At 37.6% G+C, this 18,840-nt stretch overlaps 1 protein-coding gene across 3 annotated transcripts in view; it reads left to right on the top strand.

The window, feature by feature from the left end:
- SLF2 (SMC5-SMC6 complex localization factor 2) overlaps positions 1 to 18,840 on the top strand; it is a 30,834-nt gene extending 11,994 nt beyond the window's left edge. For all 3 annotated transcript variants that reach the window (XM_027648053.1, XM_027648052.1, XM_027648054.1), the window contains exons 6-20: positions 851 to 933; positions 1,891 to 2,004; positions 2,281 to 2,448; positions 4,268 to 4,370; positions 5,855 to 5,930; positions 7,209 to 7,350; positions 7,798 to 7,906; positions 8,988 to 9,164; positions 9,722 to 9,819; positions 10,474 to 10,561; positions 11,077 to 11,208; positions 12,020 to 12,097; positions 13,675 to 13,761; positions 15,127 to 15,195; positions 16,353 to 18,840. In XM_027648053.1, coding sequence (XP_027503854.1) covers positions 851 to 933; positions 1,891 to 2,004; positions 2,281 to 2,448; positions 4,268 to 4,370; positions 5,855 to 5,930; positions 7,209 to 7,350; positions 7,798 to 7,906; positions 8,988 to 9,164; positions 9,722 to 9,819; positions 10,474 to 10,561; positions 11,077 to 11,208; positions 12,020 to 12,097; positions 13,675 to 13,761; positions 15,127 to 15,195; positions 16,353 to 16,388 — 1,560 coding nt within the window. In that variant the 3' untranslated portion in view covers positions 16,389 to 18,840. The remainder of the gene's footprint in view (positions 1 to 850; positions 934 to 1,890; positions 2,005 to 2,280; positions 2,449 to 4,267; positions 4,371 to 5,854; positions 5,931 to 7,208; positions 7,351 to 7,797; positions 7,907 to 8,987; positions 9,165 to 9,721; positions 9,820 to 10,473; positions 10,562 to 11,076; positions 11,209 to 12,019; positions 12,098 to 13,674; positions 13,762 to 15,126; positions 15,196 to 16,352) is intronic.

Here is an 18,840-nt window from a genome sequence, read left to right as displayed (position 1 = left end):
CTGAAGACTTCTTACCTTAATATTTCCCACACTAAGTCATGCTGCTTTTTACATTTGAAAGGTATCTCTGAAGAGCAAGGTGGTGTCAGAGGGGCTGTGCTTGTCCAAAGAGCATAATCATGGCCATAAAAGATTTAAAATCTGTGTCTGCTACAAGCTGAATAAAAGACTGACCACTGAAAAACAAGCCACTAGCAAAATTAGTTAAGACTTTGCATGTTGTTTGGTTTGTGCTTGTTTTTTGTTTGTTTGTTTGTTTGTTGTTGTTTTGGGTTTTTTTTATTATTCTAATTATTAACTTCTTAATTTCAGTTTTTATTAGGATTTTAATTGGAAGTTTTGTTCTGTCTGATGGTTTTAGAGGTAGTTTGACAAACACTGGTACTTTGCCCTCCAGGGACACTGAAACTAAGAAAAGGTCCTGAATTACTTTTGGAGTTTCTTGTCTTGTGCACAAGAATGGGGATCCCCAGGGTCTCAGTGGCTGACAATAATAAAGCTGTGGAGTAAAAGGCTTCTGATGCTAATGCTCTTTGTGAAGGTTAGCTGGAGGTCAGCCCCAGAGATGCAGATTTTTGCTCCGCTGTTCAGATCTATTGTGAAGAGTAGTCATTTCTAAATTAGTCACTGAGAGAGAGTTGACCATTATGTAAAATTGTCGGGGGACTGAGAAAGGTAACCTGTTAATCATCCTGTTTTGCAGGGTCTCCTTTGGGTTTTTATCTGCATGTAAAATATCATTGAAATTGGAAGAGGTTTCTATTTTCATTGTGTTTATTGTCTAATACAATATTATGAATGGATTGATAGCTTGTGGTATTTTTTAAATTTCTTACTATTTCATTTACAGCTTTCTAAGGCTCCTCCTGTGACCAAGGTGTCATATGTGAACAGCTTAGAAAACCTCTTGAAGGAAAAAGAAGAATCTAGGAGGTTTGTTTCTTAAAGCTGGTTTGAAAAATTTGGGATGATGTTGTAGAAGCTTAGATTTACCTCATCTCCCCAAAACTGATGGAGTTTGATTAGCAACAAGCTAAGCTCTGCCCGCTGATGGTACCAACATACATCTGACAGGACCTACAAGTGTGGCTTAACTCTAAAAGCTGAATGACAGGCTCCTTCCAAGCAATAAGGAGTGATTTGTGATGCATCTGCCTACCCTTGAAGAACCAGACTAAATTTACTGATGCCTTCGTTGTAGGTCACTGAGCCAGCTAGCAGCTGCTGGTCAGGCATGAAATAGGAATATTTATGTAGACTGACTGTACTAGTTTCTTCAAAGGTATTTGTAGCTCAGTTTTGGTTCCCAAAGTTGTGTAGACTATTGGTGTCTGAGTAGGCTACACAGGTCAGTGAACAGAACTAATGAGTGTTCTTGCAAGAGATCTTTTGGGTAGAAATATGGTTTATGTGCTAATGGCAAGTGGTGGTGATAGGTATGTATGTGTGATTAACTGTTTTGATTAAAGAATCTGACCCTTGTAACTATGGGCTGACTAACTATGGAGTAATGGATACTCCTATAACTAATACTGTTTAACAAATAAAATATTTGTTTGGTATTTAAAAAAAAAAATAAAAATTCGGCCACGAGATTGAAAATTTTGTGCAATTACAAAAGAATTTATCAGAAGTTGGTTGACTGTATTCATCTCTGACAAACTAGTGATTGGTTGCACTGTTGGAAATTCATTAGGTTTTGGGAAACATTCGCTTTGTGCCTTGGAATAGCAAGATGCTTGGTTTTTCCACAGATGCAGTATCTCAAGTGCTTTTGTCATGTGTAACTGGCTACTGACTCCTGGGTTCACATTCAGAGCTTGGATTTTGTTCTCTTCTGTTGCAAATACTAAATGGTGACAATGTGCTCTGCTGCTACTGTTATTTCAGGGTAGATGAACTAGAAAAGCGGTTACAGGAAGACATAGAAAGAGACGACGCTGTTTCCGATGGGGAAAATGAGGAGAATGCCAGTGGAGATGAAGATCTCTCGGAAGAACACAGGTCCTTCCAACTCCAAAACCAATTAAATCTAGTTCTTTGCTTTTCTAGCTTATTTTTTCCAAACCTCTCTTTATTTGCAATAGTTGTTGTTAATACGTTTAACGTGAACCATTTTTATGTCTTTTGGGGTTGAGTGGGTTTCCCTGGGTGTTACTGTATTTTTAACAATTCAGCTTTCACGTAAGACTGATGTGTTCAACATCTGCAAATAATTGTCTCAAGCAGCAAATAGCTTCTCAGTATTTGAATTAACAAAAGCAGTTTTCAATTTTACAGGGCGTTTACGAAGAGATTTTCAGTAGTAGTCAATGCCATACCTGACTACCACCCTGGAGAAGATATATTTGATTTATCAGCTTCTGGGCAAATCTTCAATCAACATAACCTTGACTTGAGGAATTTTTACCTCATCCCTCAAAATCCTGTAGAAAAGCTGCTTCTTAAGTAAGGATATCCTCTTTACTTCGTTGTATTTACTCATACAATTTTCTTCGGTGTTAGCAGTTTTAAGATAAAATAGTATCTTTGCATGTAAATGTGCTCTGTCTTACTAAGTGGGCAAGACTAACTTCCTTTCCCTGGAATTTTCCTTGCTCGGTTAGCTTTACAGAACAGTAAATTGTAACTTGAAGCTTCCTTCCTTCCTCCTCTGCAATTGTTGAGAAAACCTCTTACGTGAGACGTAAAGAAACAAAGAGCTGTTCTGGCCTCTTCCATATTTCTGCTGCACTGGGCTATCGTTGATAACCTGACCAGCTTGTGGAAGATAAACGCAGAAGTGAAATGTTTAAATGAACACAAGCTTAACTATCCCCAGATAGAAAGAGGACCTTTGTGGTGAACTGGTTTGTGACCTTCTAGTGTCACACTGTGTCTGCTGAAAGACTTTTGGTGCTTCCGTCCTGGAAGGGCCTGGGACTTGAGGCTTCACCTAATGAGGATTGCAGAGACTCATGATCTCTGACACCTGCTAGACTCAGTCACTCACAGGCAATCCGTGTGTCTGTGTGTATATAAACAAGTGCTATGCAACTCATAGGCATTTCTGTTCTATGTTTACTAGGCTGTCAGAATATAAATAGCTGGACAAATTCTTGCCTAATGCCACAAGTGTAAATCCTGAAAAATTCTGGTTATTTCAGTTGGTATTTGATTGCAAACATGTATCAGTGGAACTGAGAGAATTCTCTTACTCTTAAAGGATTTTATATACATGTGTATGTGCAATTGTGGGTGTGAAGAGGAGGAGGGTGACTTCTCATCTCTTGAGGAAGTGATGTTTGTGATACACTCCTTTGGCTTCAGGCCTTTCTATTAATATGTTTTGGAGATCACAAGGATATAAGCTTCAAAAGTATCTTGTAAATCAGTGACTGGAGGAATGAGAATTAAACTAATCATCCCTTGCAGAAGGCAAATATGATTTAATTGCTTATGCATTCTGTCCAGTTGGCACAGCTGGCACGTACTGGCTGCCCAGTTGGCACATGGATGTCTTCCCAGTCAGACAGGTAGAGGGTGTATGTAGGAGTTAGGACACAAATCTCTCAACAGAGTTACCTGATTTAGTAGATACAGAGAACAGAGGAAACTAAAGAAGAGTGTGTGGGAAACTGGATATCATTAATTCAGCTGCTTTTTACATACCTAGCTCCCTAAGGAAGACTAAAACTAAAATAATTCAGTGATAGCAATTACATACTTTCTGTTCTTCTAACAGCTTTTTTTTGTACCTCACAAATTAGCCCAGTAAGATTAGGCTGTTTGATTTTAATTGCCTTCAGACTCTTTATTTAAGAGTATTTTAAAAACAATGTTTTTTCTCTTTTCTTCTGAAAGTGTTGGTAGAGGTCATTGGACAGTTAAAAGTCTTATTCACTGGCCTCAGTGAGCATAACAGCCTGTCTGTGCAGTCAGGCATAGTGATTCACAGTACAGTAGTGTAAATCAATGATTATTTGAAACTTTTATTCTCTAAGGATATAAATGTTCCCAAAGTGCATGTTATGGCATTCTGGAGAAAAAGATAGTTGTTCTAAATGACATTTGTAAATTTGATTGCTGTTACAAATCAAGGTTTGATTACTATAGCATTTTATATAGGTAATAGCATGTGAATAACATCTGGTTTGGATATTCAGATCTTTCTTTGCCATTGATGATGATCTGAGGGGTGGGGAAGTTCTTATGCTTTTGTGAAAGTAATGATTCAACCACTAATTGATTTTTATCCTCTTTCCTCACTCCCATCTTTCTCTTACAGTTCTGGTGTAAAGCAGCAGCTTTATTTAGCTGTTGGTGGTTTTTTAAGTTCTTCTTACAGTTGTATATTGTGTCCCATACCAATTCTGAAATGGCTTTTCCAGGTAAGTCTATGCTATTCATGCAGTTATACCCTGTGCATGTTGTAGCAGGAATAATCAGAAAAGTTTGTGAATCTGTTCCATTAGGTTAACAACTTCTAAATCAAGAAGTTTTTTTTTTCTTTTTTTTTTGTTTGTTTGTTTGTTTTGTTTTTTCTTTTTTTTCCCCCTGGGTTCTGATTTGTTCTCCGGTCTCGAACACTTTGATTGTCACTGGGGGGTAAAATACTAGAGATAGCTTTTTCTCCACACTTTGAGTGAATGCAAAGCTGCATGTCCCTGTCCATGTTCATATATGCTACTGCATTTGAAAAGGACACGGTACATGCTAGGTGAGGAGAGACTTCAGGATATTAATAGTGTGGGCCAAATCACAAGCTAATGTTAATTGTATTTCCTTCCACCCTTTGAAAAAAATACATGCTGCAATATGCAAAAGTACCATTTCTGCATATCACCTTCTAAATCATCAGCAATACCTGCATTGTCACATAATCTTCCCTTGGAAAAGGTACCTTATGGCTCAGGAAAAAGCCTGGAGTCATTCTCAAAGGAAATGTGGTAGCTGTCTCCTATCTAGATTTCTGTATCTGAATCCCCAGGAATTTACAAAGTACTGTTACTCACAAAAATGCTTCTCTCCAATCTCCATTCTATTATTACTTACCACGTTCTAACTGTACCTGAAACAAAACAAGAAAGCTGGACCACCTTTGAAATTGCAGCCTGGGTCTGTTGACTGGCTTTCCAGATTTGCCAAAAGGGAAACATTTTGCTGTTCCACGTCCTTTCCTCCAGCCAGTAAAAAATTGCCTTGCCCCCATTCTGTGAGCCATGTTGTTCCTCTAATGAGGAGGAAGTGTGAACCAATTCAGATCACTTACAGAGGAGGAAACTGTCCAGCACTTGGGGGAGAAAAAGAAGTTTTGCTGGGCTAGTGAAGTGCTCCAGGAAACCTGAACTGTACATAGTCATGTTTTTGTTGTTACGGGTTCTGTGAAAAACTACAAATTCATTGTTTCAGTTTAGTATTTCATATGTTCAACTTGCCTGTGACTGGAAAAGGGTGTAGTTAAGTCCGTTGCCTCCACTCCCAATCAGGAAGTTCAGTTTGATCACAGGTGCAAATGGGTTTCAGAGGAATCTGTGATATTTTCCATTCTTTTAACCCTCAGAACCTTCTCATGAACTAACATGGGGTTACAGCATTCTGATATGGTAAATAATTAATTTTAAAGTATTCATAGCATCTTTGCACTGCTTGAAATAATCAGTATTCAGAGTATTCTGTTCTCCTTGGTGTATCTTGCTTTAGAGGCTTTGGGGTTGTTTGTTGGTGGTTGGGTATTCTTTTAATCTGTTTCTGTTTCTTATTTTTCCTGCCAAGGAGTTGTATGTTGTTTTTGGTTTTGGGGATTTTTTAAAATTAAAACTAATGCCATCATGCAGCTTGGTTTTTCATGTGTTGTTTTTTTTTCTCTCCACAGATGATGTCTATTCATCCTGACCATTGTGTTTCCACTCAGATTTTAGACAGATTGATGGAGCTAACACTAAAAAACTGTAAGTATTTGAAGGGTGGAAAAGTGGCCACCTAAACGAAGGCATTTCTCCACTCAAGTTTAGAAAAGTATTGGTGAGAAAGTAAAAGGTTCTAGTTCTATTCTGTGATTCTGGCATGAATGTAGGCTCTTCTCTTACTTACCTAATGCACAAATACTGGGGGTTGGTCTCGACTGAGTGTGCACAACCCGAACCACAGTGTGTGGTCCTGGCACGTACCTGCAAAGCAGTGCATCCAGTACAGAGCCTTTTAAATTCATGTCTGGTATTTCACAAATAGAACTGACCTGAAGAGAAGCCCAAGTCTGCTCAAAAGTTTGCACTCCTTTACTTCTTTTACTTTGGAAGATGCAGACACTCACAGCTTAAGGACTAAGAGATGTTTTTCACATTGTCATACCCAGTGTGTAGCACTGCATGGTTTACTTTCCAGATAAATGGCAAAAGTGAAGAGAATCATACACCTGCACAAAAACACTTAGAAGGATCTCCTTCAGCTCATACTGCTGCTGGTGTCGTGTGTATTTGCCTGCCTTCATGTGTACTCTTAAATTCTTCTCCACTACAAATTCCTTTGTACATCCCCTATGTCTTCACTCAGATCCATCAAAAGTCACATTCATTTAAGGCTGCCAGTTAATGTTGTTAAAGTAATGTGGTTCTCTTGAAGTGTTTGCTCAGGCCTCTCCAAATTGGACCCCATATTTTAATTCTTGTTTAAAATGAGACTGTGAGCTGGTATGAGAGGGAATGTAGCCTCCTTTATTTTGTGCCTTGTTGGCATTAGGCTTGATTCTGAATGAACAGTTCAAGATGATGACTGAACATTCAAAGAATTAAGACTGGGAGAGATCCTTCTTTAGCACTTTGTTCCAGAAACCTTGCCTATTTTCAAATCTTCCTTAACTTCCTTCCAGTCCCCCTATGATAACTCCCTCTTACCTTTACTTATACAGAACAGTAATTTATGTATTCTCTTAGAAATAAAATTGTCGCCTTGCTTGTTCTGCTGTTTGTGATGAAAGAGAGCTGCGATGGAAGATTGGTGGAACTTGAAAGTAATTGAACTGTTATGTTTCTCTAGTGTAAAATACTGTGTTTGACTTTTTTTACCCTCTCCTTTTTCTGAACTCTAGCGTATTGTTCAATATACCGACTCTTCTGAGATGAGAGCTGGTAGAACTGATGGAGATTGCTGAACTTATTTGTTTCCCTTGAAAGGAACTAGTGCTCAGAACTAAATTTAAAACTAATCTATTCCGTGTCTTTTATTTGTAGCTTCCATCAGTGATGAACACTCTAAACTGTGGATTCCTTCAATAGCAGATATATCAGTTGTTTTTGTCAATATGGGCGTTGAGTTTAGATCTCTCTTTCCATTGCAACATCTGCAGCCCAGCTTTAACAAGCATGATATTTTGTAAGTGTTTTCCTTTTGATATTCGTTGCTTATATCCTTTGAAAGCAAATCTTGTGCTTAGAATGTAAAAGAACCTTAGAGGGTTCTTCTTTATTTCCCCTCCCTTCCATCGAGGCATACTTTTCTTTAAGTTCTCAGCTCAGGTCTTAGTAGAAGTAAATAATCCAGAACTTCAAACCTATGTAAGGATTCAGCAAACCAGAGCAGAGTCCTTTGTCCTGCATCTTCCTAGTGGAAGTTTACAGGAATGTTGCTTAAGTAGCTGAGCAGCATTGTAAGTAATTGGCTACAAATTGAGTTAGACGGGTGTGCTCTGTAACTGACCATTGTTTTGATTTGAAGGCATTTTGAACCATGCAGGGTTTTTTTTCTTCAGTTTGGTGTAAATAGGCTTTTATGAGCTCTTAAATTTTTCATTTATTGATCAGATTGTGTCTCTTTTATTAGAAGTCAAGTGCAAGAAGCAGTGAGTCAACAACAGACAAGAGAAGAACTAACCTCTGCCAGTCCAGCCTTCTCCAGTCTACTTGAAAACAATTTAATTAACGTGATTAAGGTAAAAAAACCTAGGTTTTTGTGAGTTTGGTTTCTTTTTTGTGTGTGTGTGCTTTCTTTTAGGAGGGAGGATGGGGTTTTCAATCTAGTCCTGAACATGTTTTGTGAGTAGATGCTGTCCTGAGGTTTCAGCTTCATGTTCAGCAGATCTTATTGCAGGCTTGTTGGAAACTTCAGTTTCCTGACTTCCATTGGCTTCACTCACAGCTGCACAGTTTTGCTGCCTCCCTTTTCCAGCTGCGGCACTTTATCAAACATCTTGTCTACCTCATATAGAAGAAACTATTAATTTCTGTGTTCCAGTGGAAATGGGAAGAGGAGTTGATGCTGGCTCATATTTTTTATGTTGCCTCAATGTGTTAATGCAGCTCTCAGGGTTATGTGGTTGGTCCCTGTGCAGTGCAAGAGAAGTGAGATGGGAGCTGATGGAGGGCAAGTGGAACTGTGGCTGACTTTCCTGTGGAAGTGAGCTGTTAGATCCATGCAGTGTGTCCTGTAGGCTGGATGAGTGCTGGTCACACTTCACAGGCTAGTTCCCTGTGATTGAAGTTGTATGGTGAAAATGCTGACTTTATAACTGATTTCAGTGTTCCTTATGGAAATATCTGAATCCGCCTGACATTATTTGTTTAGAGATTTTTTAACTATAAAATCTCATAGTTCAAAAAGAGGCACTTGGGAGCATTTCCACTAGAGACAGAATATGTATCTCTTGATTAATTTGTGTTCTCCTTTATGCATGCATCCTGTATTGTAAGTATATGTGATAACACCTGGGTGGGGAAAAATCTCTTGATTTATGTTTTCAGTATTACTGGTGCATTTAGAAAATCTGTGCAGTAGAGAAAGATTACTGTCTGGGAAATATTGCCATTGTTCAAAAAATGAGCCCCCAGCAAGTACCAAAAAAAAACTTTGGGTGCTGTTACTAGGAGATGGGGAGATGTTAGTACACAAGTGTTGCAAAAACAATACATCGTTTGAGGTACTTTTAATGTGAGGGTGGAAAGCTTGAGTTCTCATCATGCTTTAAAATAAGCTAAACCAATTTCAGATGTTAATACTTCATATTTCTTTTAAAGTTTCTAGGTTTCTGTACAACAGTAATTCAAGATGGATATACTGATGAAGAAATATGGCTACTGCTTCTGTTGCTATTTAAAATAAGCTTGGAGAAACAGCTGAAGCGGGTTCCTTTGGTAGATCTTCAGTGCCTTTTTGTAAAGCTTCTGATGAGTATAAAAGACTGGGATACAAAGGTAACTTCATAAACTAATTGTACTGGATTTGTGAAACTGCAAATTCTGTTTTGAAGTTTTCATTTTTTTTTCTTGACGTATCAGAAAAATACTGCTTGAAAATGTAATACAAAAATTTTGATAATAATATGTATAATAGCAAAAATTTGAAGCTTTGGGTTTGTGTGAGATTTATGAAATGGGTGGGTATACTGAGAGGGTTTTTGTTGCATGATATGCTTGCCTGTCCACTTCTGCAAGAGGACTGTTATATTTATCTTGAGATTGTTTACTAAAATAGCTGTCTGTTTAAGATGGCTCTCTGAAAGAATGAAGAAATTATTGCACTAAGCTGCTAACATGTCATTAAAAGCAATCTGATCTCAACTACCCTACTTAAAATAGTATTTAGCAGACTTAACTACAGGTGCAATGCAGAAATCTCTTTATGGACATCATATGTTAGATCAGTTCCTTTTATCCTTTATGGTATGTTTCTAGGGAGTAGATATATTCCTTGGCAAATAAAGCAAACAACCATTCTTCAGTATCAGGATGTTTTGTTGTTCTTTTTAAAGATGCCAGGGGTCTGTGTGGCAGTGAGTGAACTTTCTGACCATCACCATAATCTCCTGTGGCTGGTTCAGCTCGTGCCAAGCTGGACAGTGCGTGGACGGTAATGACACTGTAACCTCAGATCATTAACAGCTGATTTATCTGTATAAGCTCAAAGTCTGATAAATGCAATAGGTATTACATGGCACTTCAAAAAAAGTACTTGTGTTTTCTCTTGTGATACAGATGTATATGCAGTTCTTGGTGTGCATGTATAGCTTCCTGATCACCTCTGCTGTGAAAAAGGGTTGTTAAATTTTATATGTAGTTTCTGGGCTGTGCATTCCTGGTACCCTGTAGTAAAGAAAGACATAACTTCCTATTCTGGCATCCATCACCTACTCTAATTCTTGTCTGAATTACCAAAAATTAATTTTTTTTTGAGTGATTCATGTCTACTTCTAAGCATCACTCTGAGTTCTGTATCTTTGAAATTAATAAATTAGAATGTATCTGAGCAAGGAGAATTAATTGGGTCATCAGTTGCAGGCTTAGAGACAAGTATCTAGCAATGTGTACTTGTGCAGAAGCTAAGATACTTCTGGCTTACTGGCCTCTTTACTAGTTTAATAGCATCTATATTCAGAAAAATCCAGTTTAATAGTTGTAGGCAAGTTTATATCTAGGGAAGCCATGCATAGCCTCATATACTTTGTTGAAACAGTGTGGATTTGAGAAATTCTATGGGAAATAATTTTTTTAAATTGTTTTTCAGGGAACTAAGACGACGTCTTAGCCTAGTGATAATTTCAAAGCTTCTTCATAAAAAGCACATAGAAATACCTGATGACACTGACGAGCAGGTACTGCATATATGTGTTGTGTTTATATAACTTGGAAGTTTAGAAAACTTATATTGTATGTTTGTGTTTTGTGTTTTATGTTTTAATATTGTAAGCCTCTTCTCAAGAAACTTGCAAAATTACAAATTAATAATTTTCTGTGTAGATTAGTATTAAAAGTATATTTGCACATGTGTGTAATCTGCATGTTCTGCAGCTTGTAAGTGCAGTATTGTTTGTGCCTAAACATCAATTTCAGACACTGGAAAGAGGTCTACACTTCAAGTCTTCCTTTTATATTCATGTGGCGACACTCTTTGTTTCATAGGTTTGATTTTTTTTTTTTTTTAATTGAGGTGATGTACAAACACTTCAGTCTGTAAATAGTCAAGAATTACTCAATGCATGAAAACTTCCTTTTAATTAAGAATCCCTTTTCTGTTCTTGTCTTAATGGACAAATAATGTAGTGTCACTCTGTTTCCAATTTTCTGTTGCCAGTAAACCAGTCCATTTTGTTAATGTTTGTATGTGTAGATGTCTCTTCTACATCAGTTTGTGGTGTGTATGAAACCTTCTGTGCTACTGAAGAAGATGAGAAAGATGAGAGAAGGACTGGAGGAGCAGAATGCCTATGAAGACCACCTTAATGTAGAACTAGAACAGGAGGTATATAGCCAACAGTGCTTTTTTGCATTTGTCTTTTTATGCATCTTCTACACTTTTGAGAATGTTTCTTTTAATTTTTGTTAACTGCTGACAGTTCTGTACATGGAACTGCACGTACACTACTTTGTTGCTCTACATCTTTAAAAGATTATTCATATTCAATTTTGATTATAGTCATGGAGGAGGGAAAGAAGTAGCATGTGATGGAGGAGCCTGTACTGGGCTGTATTACAAACAGGGAAATGGTCAGATTTTCTGAGTCACATGGATTTCTTGAGTCCTGACTTCTGTAATCAGAGGGCTGTCTCCTCCCTCCCTTCTGACGTAATCAGTGGAAACTGTTTGGTGCTGAGCCAGACCTCCACCTGCAGCCTTCAGAAAGATATTTATGGATCTTTTATTAATCTTTTCTCATAAACAAGTATTACAAAGATTTAGTATTCTATCCATATAAAAATTGAATATTGGTTTGGTTATTTGAATGTTATCATGGAATCTCTTAGCCAGTATTTTGGTCTGAATGACGATGGGAAAATAGAACCAACTGCTGAATTTAATTTCCAGTTATTAAAACCGCAGAAATTTTTACCGGTTGCTTAGGTTGTGTAAAACACTGTAATCCCATTTTAAAATGTTTCTAATACATGGATATACTGTTTCAAATTAGTTATTTAGGCAGATGTGTAGAGCTACTTATCCAATGGCCTGGCTGTTGGAGGAATCATTCCAGAGAGCAAAGATGGTGCTGTTTCTAGATGTGAAGAGCTATAATGGTGCTTTGACTGCTAAAGCTGTTTTGATTTCTCTCCAGGCATACTACTTAATCTACATCCTCCTTCATCTAGTCAGTGAAGCCAGTTTCTTTGATGTTGTAAATTCTGATCAAAGGGTAAGTAACTTCAGTGGCTAGACCTTTAGATTTTAAAAGACTGTTTTTCATGCACGCTAGGTCTGTTTTGGTAAGAGCAATCGTGATCACCGTGGATAATAGCACTGGGGGAAGCTTTTGTTCTGATGCAAGGTAAATGCAGAAGAGCTTGCCTGGGCTTACTGCAGAGAAAGAAACCTCCTCTGCATTTCTGTGAATCGAGTTACCTCAAAACATAAGGCTGTGGATGAGCAGGCATTTCTTGTGTTAATCATTCTCAGAAAGTATCCGGAGATTAACTCAACACAGAAATTCTAAGAAGTCAAATGATCCTAAAGTAGGATTGAAATTTTTCAGTGTAGAAAAAAACCACTTTAAAAATAGCTGGTAAAATGTGTTCAAACACATTACAGTTTTCTGTGCTGGAGTGCAGCCATGCAGCAAGTGAAAGCTAGGACTGTAGCTCTTCTCTGTAGCGATAGTTCCTTTGTGCTGTGTTAAGTAACATCTGTTAAGTAATGCCTTCTGCTTAGCCTTTCAGTAATCCTGTTCAGATTTCTGTGATCACTTGCTGGGAGTTGCAAGGTGTTTGTGTAAACCTTCTGTCCTGTGGAATCACTCTTGGCATTTAAGAAATCTGTCATGTGAACTGTTTGAGAGAAGTAAAGCAGTAATGTTTGGTTACATTTGGAGGCTCAAGTGTCTCAGTTAACTACTTAGATTTGTGGAGAACTTGATCTTTTCAATATTTTTTTTTTAATGTCTCAATTTCTTAATGAAGAAAGAGTCTATTATTCACTGACCTGTTAGCCATCAAGTGGCCAGAGGGGTGTGGCTGGATTTTGTGCAGACTAGGCTTGTGTAAAATCAATCTTGACTATTTCAATTCTGGTCCTCCTCCAGTTAAGTGGGGTAAATTGTGGCCTTGAAACACCAGCACATGTTTATAAGTAGAATTTCAGCATGTCTCACCTGTTCTGCAGAGCGGAGCCTCTTTCCAGCTGTTCAGTGAGAGACTGAAAGCGGGAACTTTATGAAGAAATTAACAGAATGTGGAAGACCTTGGGAGTCATTATCAGGAGATTATGAAGTGGCAAAACTGCTTTATTAAAGTAATCAAAAATTTAGAGACAAATAACAGTTCAGCACATAAGCCTTGGATATATTTTACCTGCTCAGCCAATTCCTACGAAAGAAATTACCTGAGTCATCATTACTGAAAGGTTATTTTTAGCTATTGTAGCTTCAGAACTTTTTTTGCTGATAAAAGATGTGAATGGCACCTCACTGTGTTTGCTACTTTGGGGACAGAAAGGATTTGCAAATTAGCTAAAAAAACTTTAAAATTTGTGATGTATAGCTCTGCTATACTTTGAAACTATTTTTAAAAACAATTAGACCTGGTTTACCAGGTGCACACGAGCAACTGACAGAGGATCTTGTGATCTTGTTTTCTTTCCTTTCCCTTTCCTTCCTGTGTATTTCTGAGAAAAAAATCAAACCAAAGCATATAATTTTTAAATTCCTATAATATTTGAATAAAACTTCTAGTACTGACATGGAGGATTTAATAGCTGTACACTTTTATCTTTATTTAGCAACACATACTGAAGCTCTGTCGTGCCTTAGATAGGTACGTAAAAGGTGATATTAGGGAAGATGCAAGGCTGTTTTATCGATCTAAGGTAAGACACAAAAGTTGATATGTTTTGTTTTGGTTTGGGTTTGTATGTTTTTTAGTGTTTGTGATGCTTGTTGTTCCCTCATCCCAGCCCTGGAAATTCTAGGAGTTCCTCATAGGTTTGGGGTTTTTTTGTTTTTTTCTATCTGCACTGTATCTTTGCCTGTAGCTAAATATATGCTCATTTTAATTCACTGTAAACATTCCTTTTGCGAACAACAGGACTCTTTTAACAGCTGTAAAATGTGAGCTTGTCTTTCTTTTAACCAGGCCTCTCGACTTCTAGGCCCACAGAGTTACTCTGTTTCTTTCTGTGGCAGTCATTGATAGCTCATTCTAATTGTAAGAGCCTACATGCAGGGCAGGATACAGAGGACTGAAAAAGTAGCCTATTTTGCATGAGTCCCCATTTTATCTTTCAAATGAATGAGTTAATTAAAAATGTTGTGGCTTTAAGCCAACATTGTATGTGATGCAGCATCAAGCTTGGACAATTGCCTTTTGTTTGCTTTGTGATGCGGGGCTTACTAGTGGTATTCCTAATTTTGTGACCTTCATGCTTTGCCTGCTGTCCCAGCAAACCAAATAAATCAGCTCAGTGATAAAGTGTTCAGCTTCAACTTTGAAAACCCTTGGCTTCTTCGGCTTTAAATCAGGCCTGTGCAGTTGTGTGCTTCCTTACCTCTCAAGAAGACTCTTCTTTTCTTATTCAGCCAGATTAGTGGAGCATGGATCCTTTTAACAAGTTAATTACTCTTGCCTTGATTGTTGTGACTCTGGTCACTTTCACTTTTGTTTCTATGTTCCCTTGCACTGGGAGGGAAAAATCTTACTCAGGTTTTCTCCATCGCTTCATTTATGTAATAGGACAGTAACTTCCAGAGGACACCACTGTGCTGGGTTTTAACACAGCATATGAAGCATATCTCAGTGTGAATGGCCTGGATTAAACACCTGCTTGTGATTGGTTATGAAAAAGCACAGTTTATGTATAAGGAATTTATTTTGGAAACAGCCAAAGCATTGTTGGCTTTTGTGATTGCAGTTCTAGGTACAGTCAGACTTGTGGAACAAACCTCACTTACCCAAAGATGAGATAGTGTTTGGAGGCCAGAGGTTTGCATGCTGATTCCAGACATTTAACATGGGGAGTCATGTGCCTGTAATGTGTTTGTGTGGAGTACATGACTTTGAACTCAGAGTCCCAAATTACAGGGACCTGAAGTTGAGGTAGTGATACGCTGTGCCAGTAAACCTTGGATGTTGGGTTATCTGGGGTTTTATGAGTTTGAGGCTGGTGGGGGAACACAGGGTATGATTTGGGCTTTTTTTAACATAAATGGCTAAGCTAATCAATCTGAATTTGCAGGTAAAAGACTTAGCTGCTAGGATACATACCAAATGGCAGGATGTGATACAAACCACTCGGCTTACTCAGGTACTGTAATGAAACCTTTTTCTCTCTTTCTTCCCACATTGTGGGGTGCATTTAAGTCATATTTTAGCACTTGAAAATAGCATATTCTTTTGAAGAGATTTTTTTTTTTTATTCATAAGTGGCATGGCTGTGGAATACACTTACATGTATTAGAATAGATTTTAATTAAAATTCTTACTTGGCTGACTTCAGTAAAACGGAGATGTCATCATCCTTAAAAGTGATACTTTTGTAAATGTGTGTGTAGTTACAGTGAAATGCTACTACTGAGTCGAGTCATAGGGCCTGTCTCTGATTACAGTTATTAGCAGATGCTTCAAAAAGGACATTGGGGCAGGAATGCAGTGATGCATTTCCTGCTGTGGTCTGGCAGCACGGGACTTCAAGACTACTTGAGTCCAGGGTTCTATCCACATATATTTAAGGGCTTTTGATAACTCCTCCCCCTTTGAATGTGTAAAAAATTTCATGCAATGATTAGGTAAAGCTTTTTATGCTTTGTAAAAATATGCAGTAGTAAATAATGCCATGATAAGTCTCTCCAAAATATTTGCCTTCCTGACATCTAGCTGGACTTGGTGAAATAAATGAATAATTTCTAGTGATACCTAGAGTTCAGAGCCATTCCCTCCAGCCTTGGCTTGTAAGGTTTCTGTTGTAATGTGATCAGGCCAACTGTTTGAGTCCTGTCTTGAAACATAAAGCTACCTGTCTTGGAAAAGCTTAGCTTTCCAGTAATGAGGGTATAATTTACATAAAATTTAAATTGTGCTTATATGCTTGGTATTGATTGCAGTTAAAAACTGTGTAATCAACCATTTGTCTGTAAAGAGTCTCAAAAATGTGCAAAAAATATGTTGTGTGTAGTGTGTGTGATATTTCTTATTATAGAAGAGGAGGGAATTATAGTGTAACTCATGGCTGTAGAATCTACTTAACAATTGATGAAAGCTGATAGTGATGCAGCTCTTTCGGAGCTGGTTTTTCAGAGATATTTGGGGTTGATTCACATATGGGAAACTGGCAAGTGTGTCAGAATAAAATTCTAGGGACTTGCAACACAATGTGGTGCTCCCAAGCTAAGCACCTGCCTACTCTACTCATTTTTTCTGACACTGATTTTCTGACTTGTGTACTGATTTGTTTTTACTCTTTAGGGAAAACTGCATGACTTCTGGGAGCCAGATTCATGAAATCTTTCCTAGTTCAGGGAAAATAACAGAAAAACTCTGAAACCAAGGAAGATGTAGAATGAATGAAGCTTCACCTTGTTTGGAACAGAAGAAATCAGTCACCTGAGTTAGAATTTGAGCTTGATGCAGACAAATAATAGAAACATGAGGATCTAATTTGGTTAATGTTGGCTTTTAATACAGATGCTCTACTTCTGAAAAATTAACGTGGGTAAACTGAAAAAAAAAATCCATTTTTATAGCCTTCTCAAAATTGGCTAGAAATATTTTACCATATTGAAAGCTGAGGGAAGTTTTCTTGTTTTCGACGTTAATCACAAGACTTATTTGAAAACAGTCTGTATTCATTTTCTTGCCATCATATACCTGCAAGCATTGTTTTAGGTTGACTGGGAAAGAACTGCCCTGTGATATGGAATGTGAGTTCAGAAAGAGTGTTAGACCTCCCCTGAGGCGAGGAAGAACTGGGCTGAGTCGTATTAGTCTGCAAAGCAGAACTGGTATGAACATCCAGTGTCTCTTAAAAAAACACAAAATATGGCAGCTGAACGTGAACCAAGTGACTGCTCTTGTGTTCACTTGAGGATGGAAGCAGAACTTAGAGTGCTTGTGTCCAAACAGTTCAAGTGGAAGCTTCTTTCCTCTGGTTGTGTTTTATCGAAGAACAAATGACATTTGCTGTAGTGAAGTATTCATTTTAACTTACCTTCCTCATCTTCAGGCATGAATTTATGCGGTGAATGTGACCACACAGAAGTGTTTCTATAAGACTGAGATATAAATGAGATCTTATTACACCACTAGTGTATCTGACTTCGCTTCCTATTAAGGGAGAAAATACTGATCCTAAATATCAGCTCTGTGGAGATTTGAGATGAGCAGTTGGCTCACCTGTGTAAAAACTGTGAAAGCCATATGATGTCTGAATTCCTTGGTGTGAAGTCCTGCTGCACACACAATATGTGCTCAAAGCTTCAGGAGCTTTTATTAAATAATTGAAGCTGTTTGTGAAATAATTAAAGGAAGATATGATTTCCTTCTGTGCTCTGTGTGCAAATGCTATCATTTAAATCTTACACTGTGGTTTGTTTGTAGGATGGGTGTATATAAGAAGAGAAAGTTAAGGTATTGAGTAGCAGCACTAACTCAGATTCCCTTAGCGGGATTTTTAATAACATCACCATGTGCATTTTATGATACTGTTTCCTTTTAATTCTTGGAGATTACCCTGTCTTATATGATGAATTCCCTATGGTAAGAATATAAAATAAGGCTAAAACACCCTGCCAACCACAAAACCTTCAAATTTATTTATGTATGTTTTATATAAAGGAATGGGCATGTCTTATAGGAAATTTAGTGTGAATTTGCAAATATAATACATGTTTTGTCTTTCATTTCAAGTGTTATGTAGTTGTGTCAGTGCCATCTCTTACTCTACCTTTGACAGCTTATCTGCCTTCCCTCTCGTAGGAGTTACTTACTCTGTTGAATATATCGTATGTAATTTTATTAACATTTATATTTTTTCTCACTAATGTTATATAAAGTTTAAAAAATATAGAATGCTTACTGTGTTTAGTGTATATATATTTTCTTACCATGTAAATTTGATGTTGCTGTCCTGTATATTTTGGAGAAGGAAAGGGGAGGGGTTTAGATGAACAGCTTTTGTACTGCAGTTCAAAGCACATTGAAACTGCTGAGGTCTTTTTCCACATAAAATAACAACTTTGATATTTACTTTTATTTACCAGAACAATGAAAAAATAAAACCAGACACGCCTTTCTAATTAAATGTCCCTGGACAAAATGAGCATTCCTCAGCTCTGTTTCACAAAAAGATGGCTGCAGGTCCTATTTTGGTCTTAGGGCACATGTTACAATTCTAGGGTTTACAGCTGATTAGCTTACTATAAATGGAGACAGTCTTGAAATCATTTTCAGCTCAGCCAATCCTGTGTTTCTGTGCTTAATGCCCATGGATACATTTATACATTCTAGCATTTTCCCTCTCTCTCCCCCTCCTACTTTGTCTGGACTTCTCTTCCATCTGTTTTGTAGCTGAGAAGTAATTCTCTGAAGACTAGGCATGGGTTGAATTAGGACACATGAGAATCCTTACAGAGATGATCCCAAAGCATCACTACTAGTGAGTCTTTACAAGGGACTCCTGGCAACGAAATGGCAACGACATGGCAAAACACAACGGCAGCAGGTTTGCCAACTCATTTGTTAGCCCCCAGCCAGAAGTTACATGCATTGGAAAAGGCTGTTAGCACAATAAAGGTCTTAACTGCTTTGTTTGTCTTACAGATAAGCATTTTGCACTGAGATCTATCTTTTGATACTGTGTTGGCTGTACTAAGAGCCATGTTATCTCATTTCATGTGGAAGTAGGTGCACTTTATCAGTAATCACAGAAAACATTAAAGACTGATTATAAAATAAA

Source organism: Corapipo altera, unplaced genomic scaffold (assembly GCF_003945725.1).
Source record: "Corapipo altera isolate COAL_440 unplaced genomic scaffold, ASM394572v1 56, whole genome shotgun sequence".
Classification (NCBI taxonomy): Eukaryota; Metazoa; Chordata; class Aves; order Passeriformes; family Pipridae; genus Corapipo; species Corapipo altera.
The sequence above is the reverse complement of the archived record's forward strand: the minus strand, read 5'-3'. Positions and strand labels throughout refer to the sequence as shown.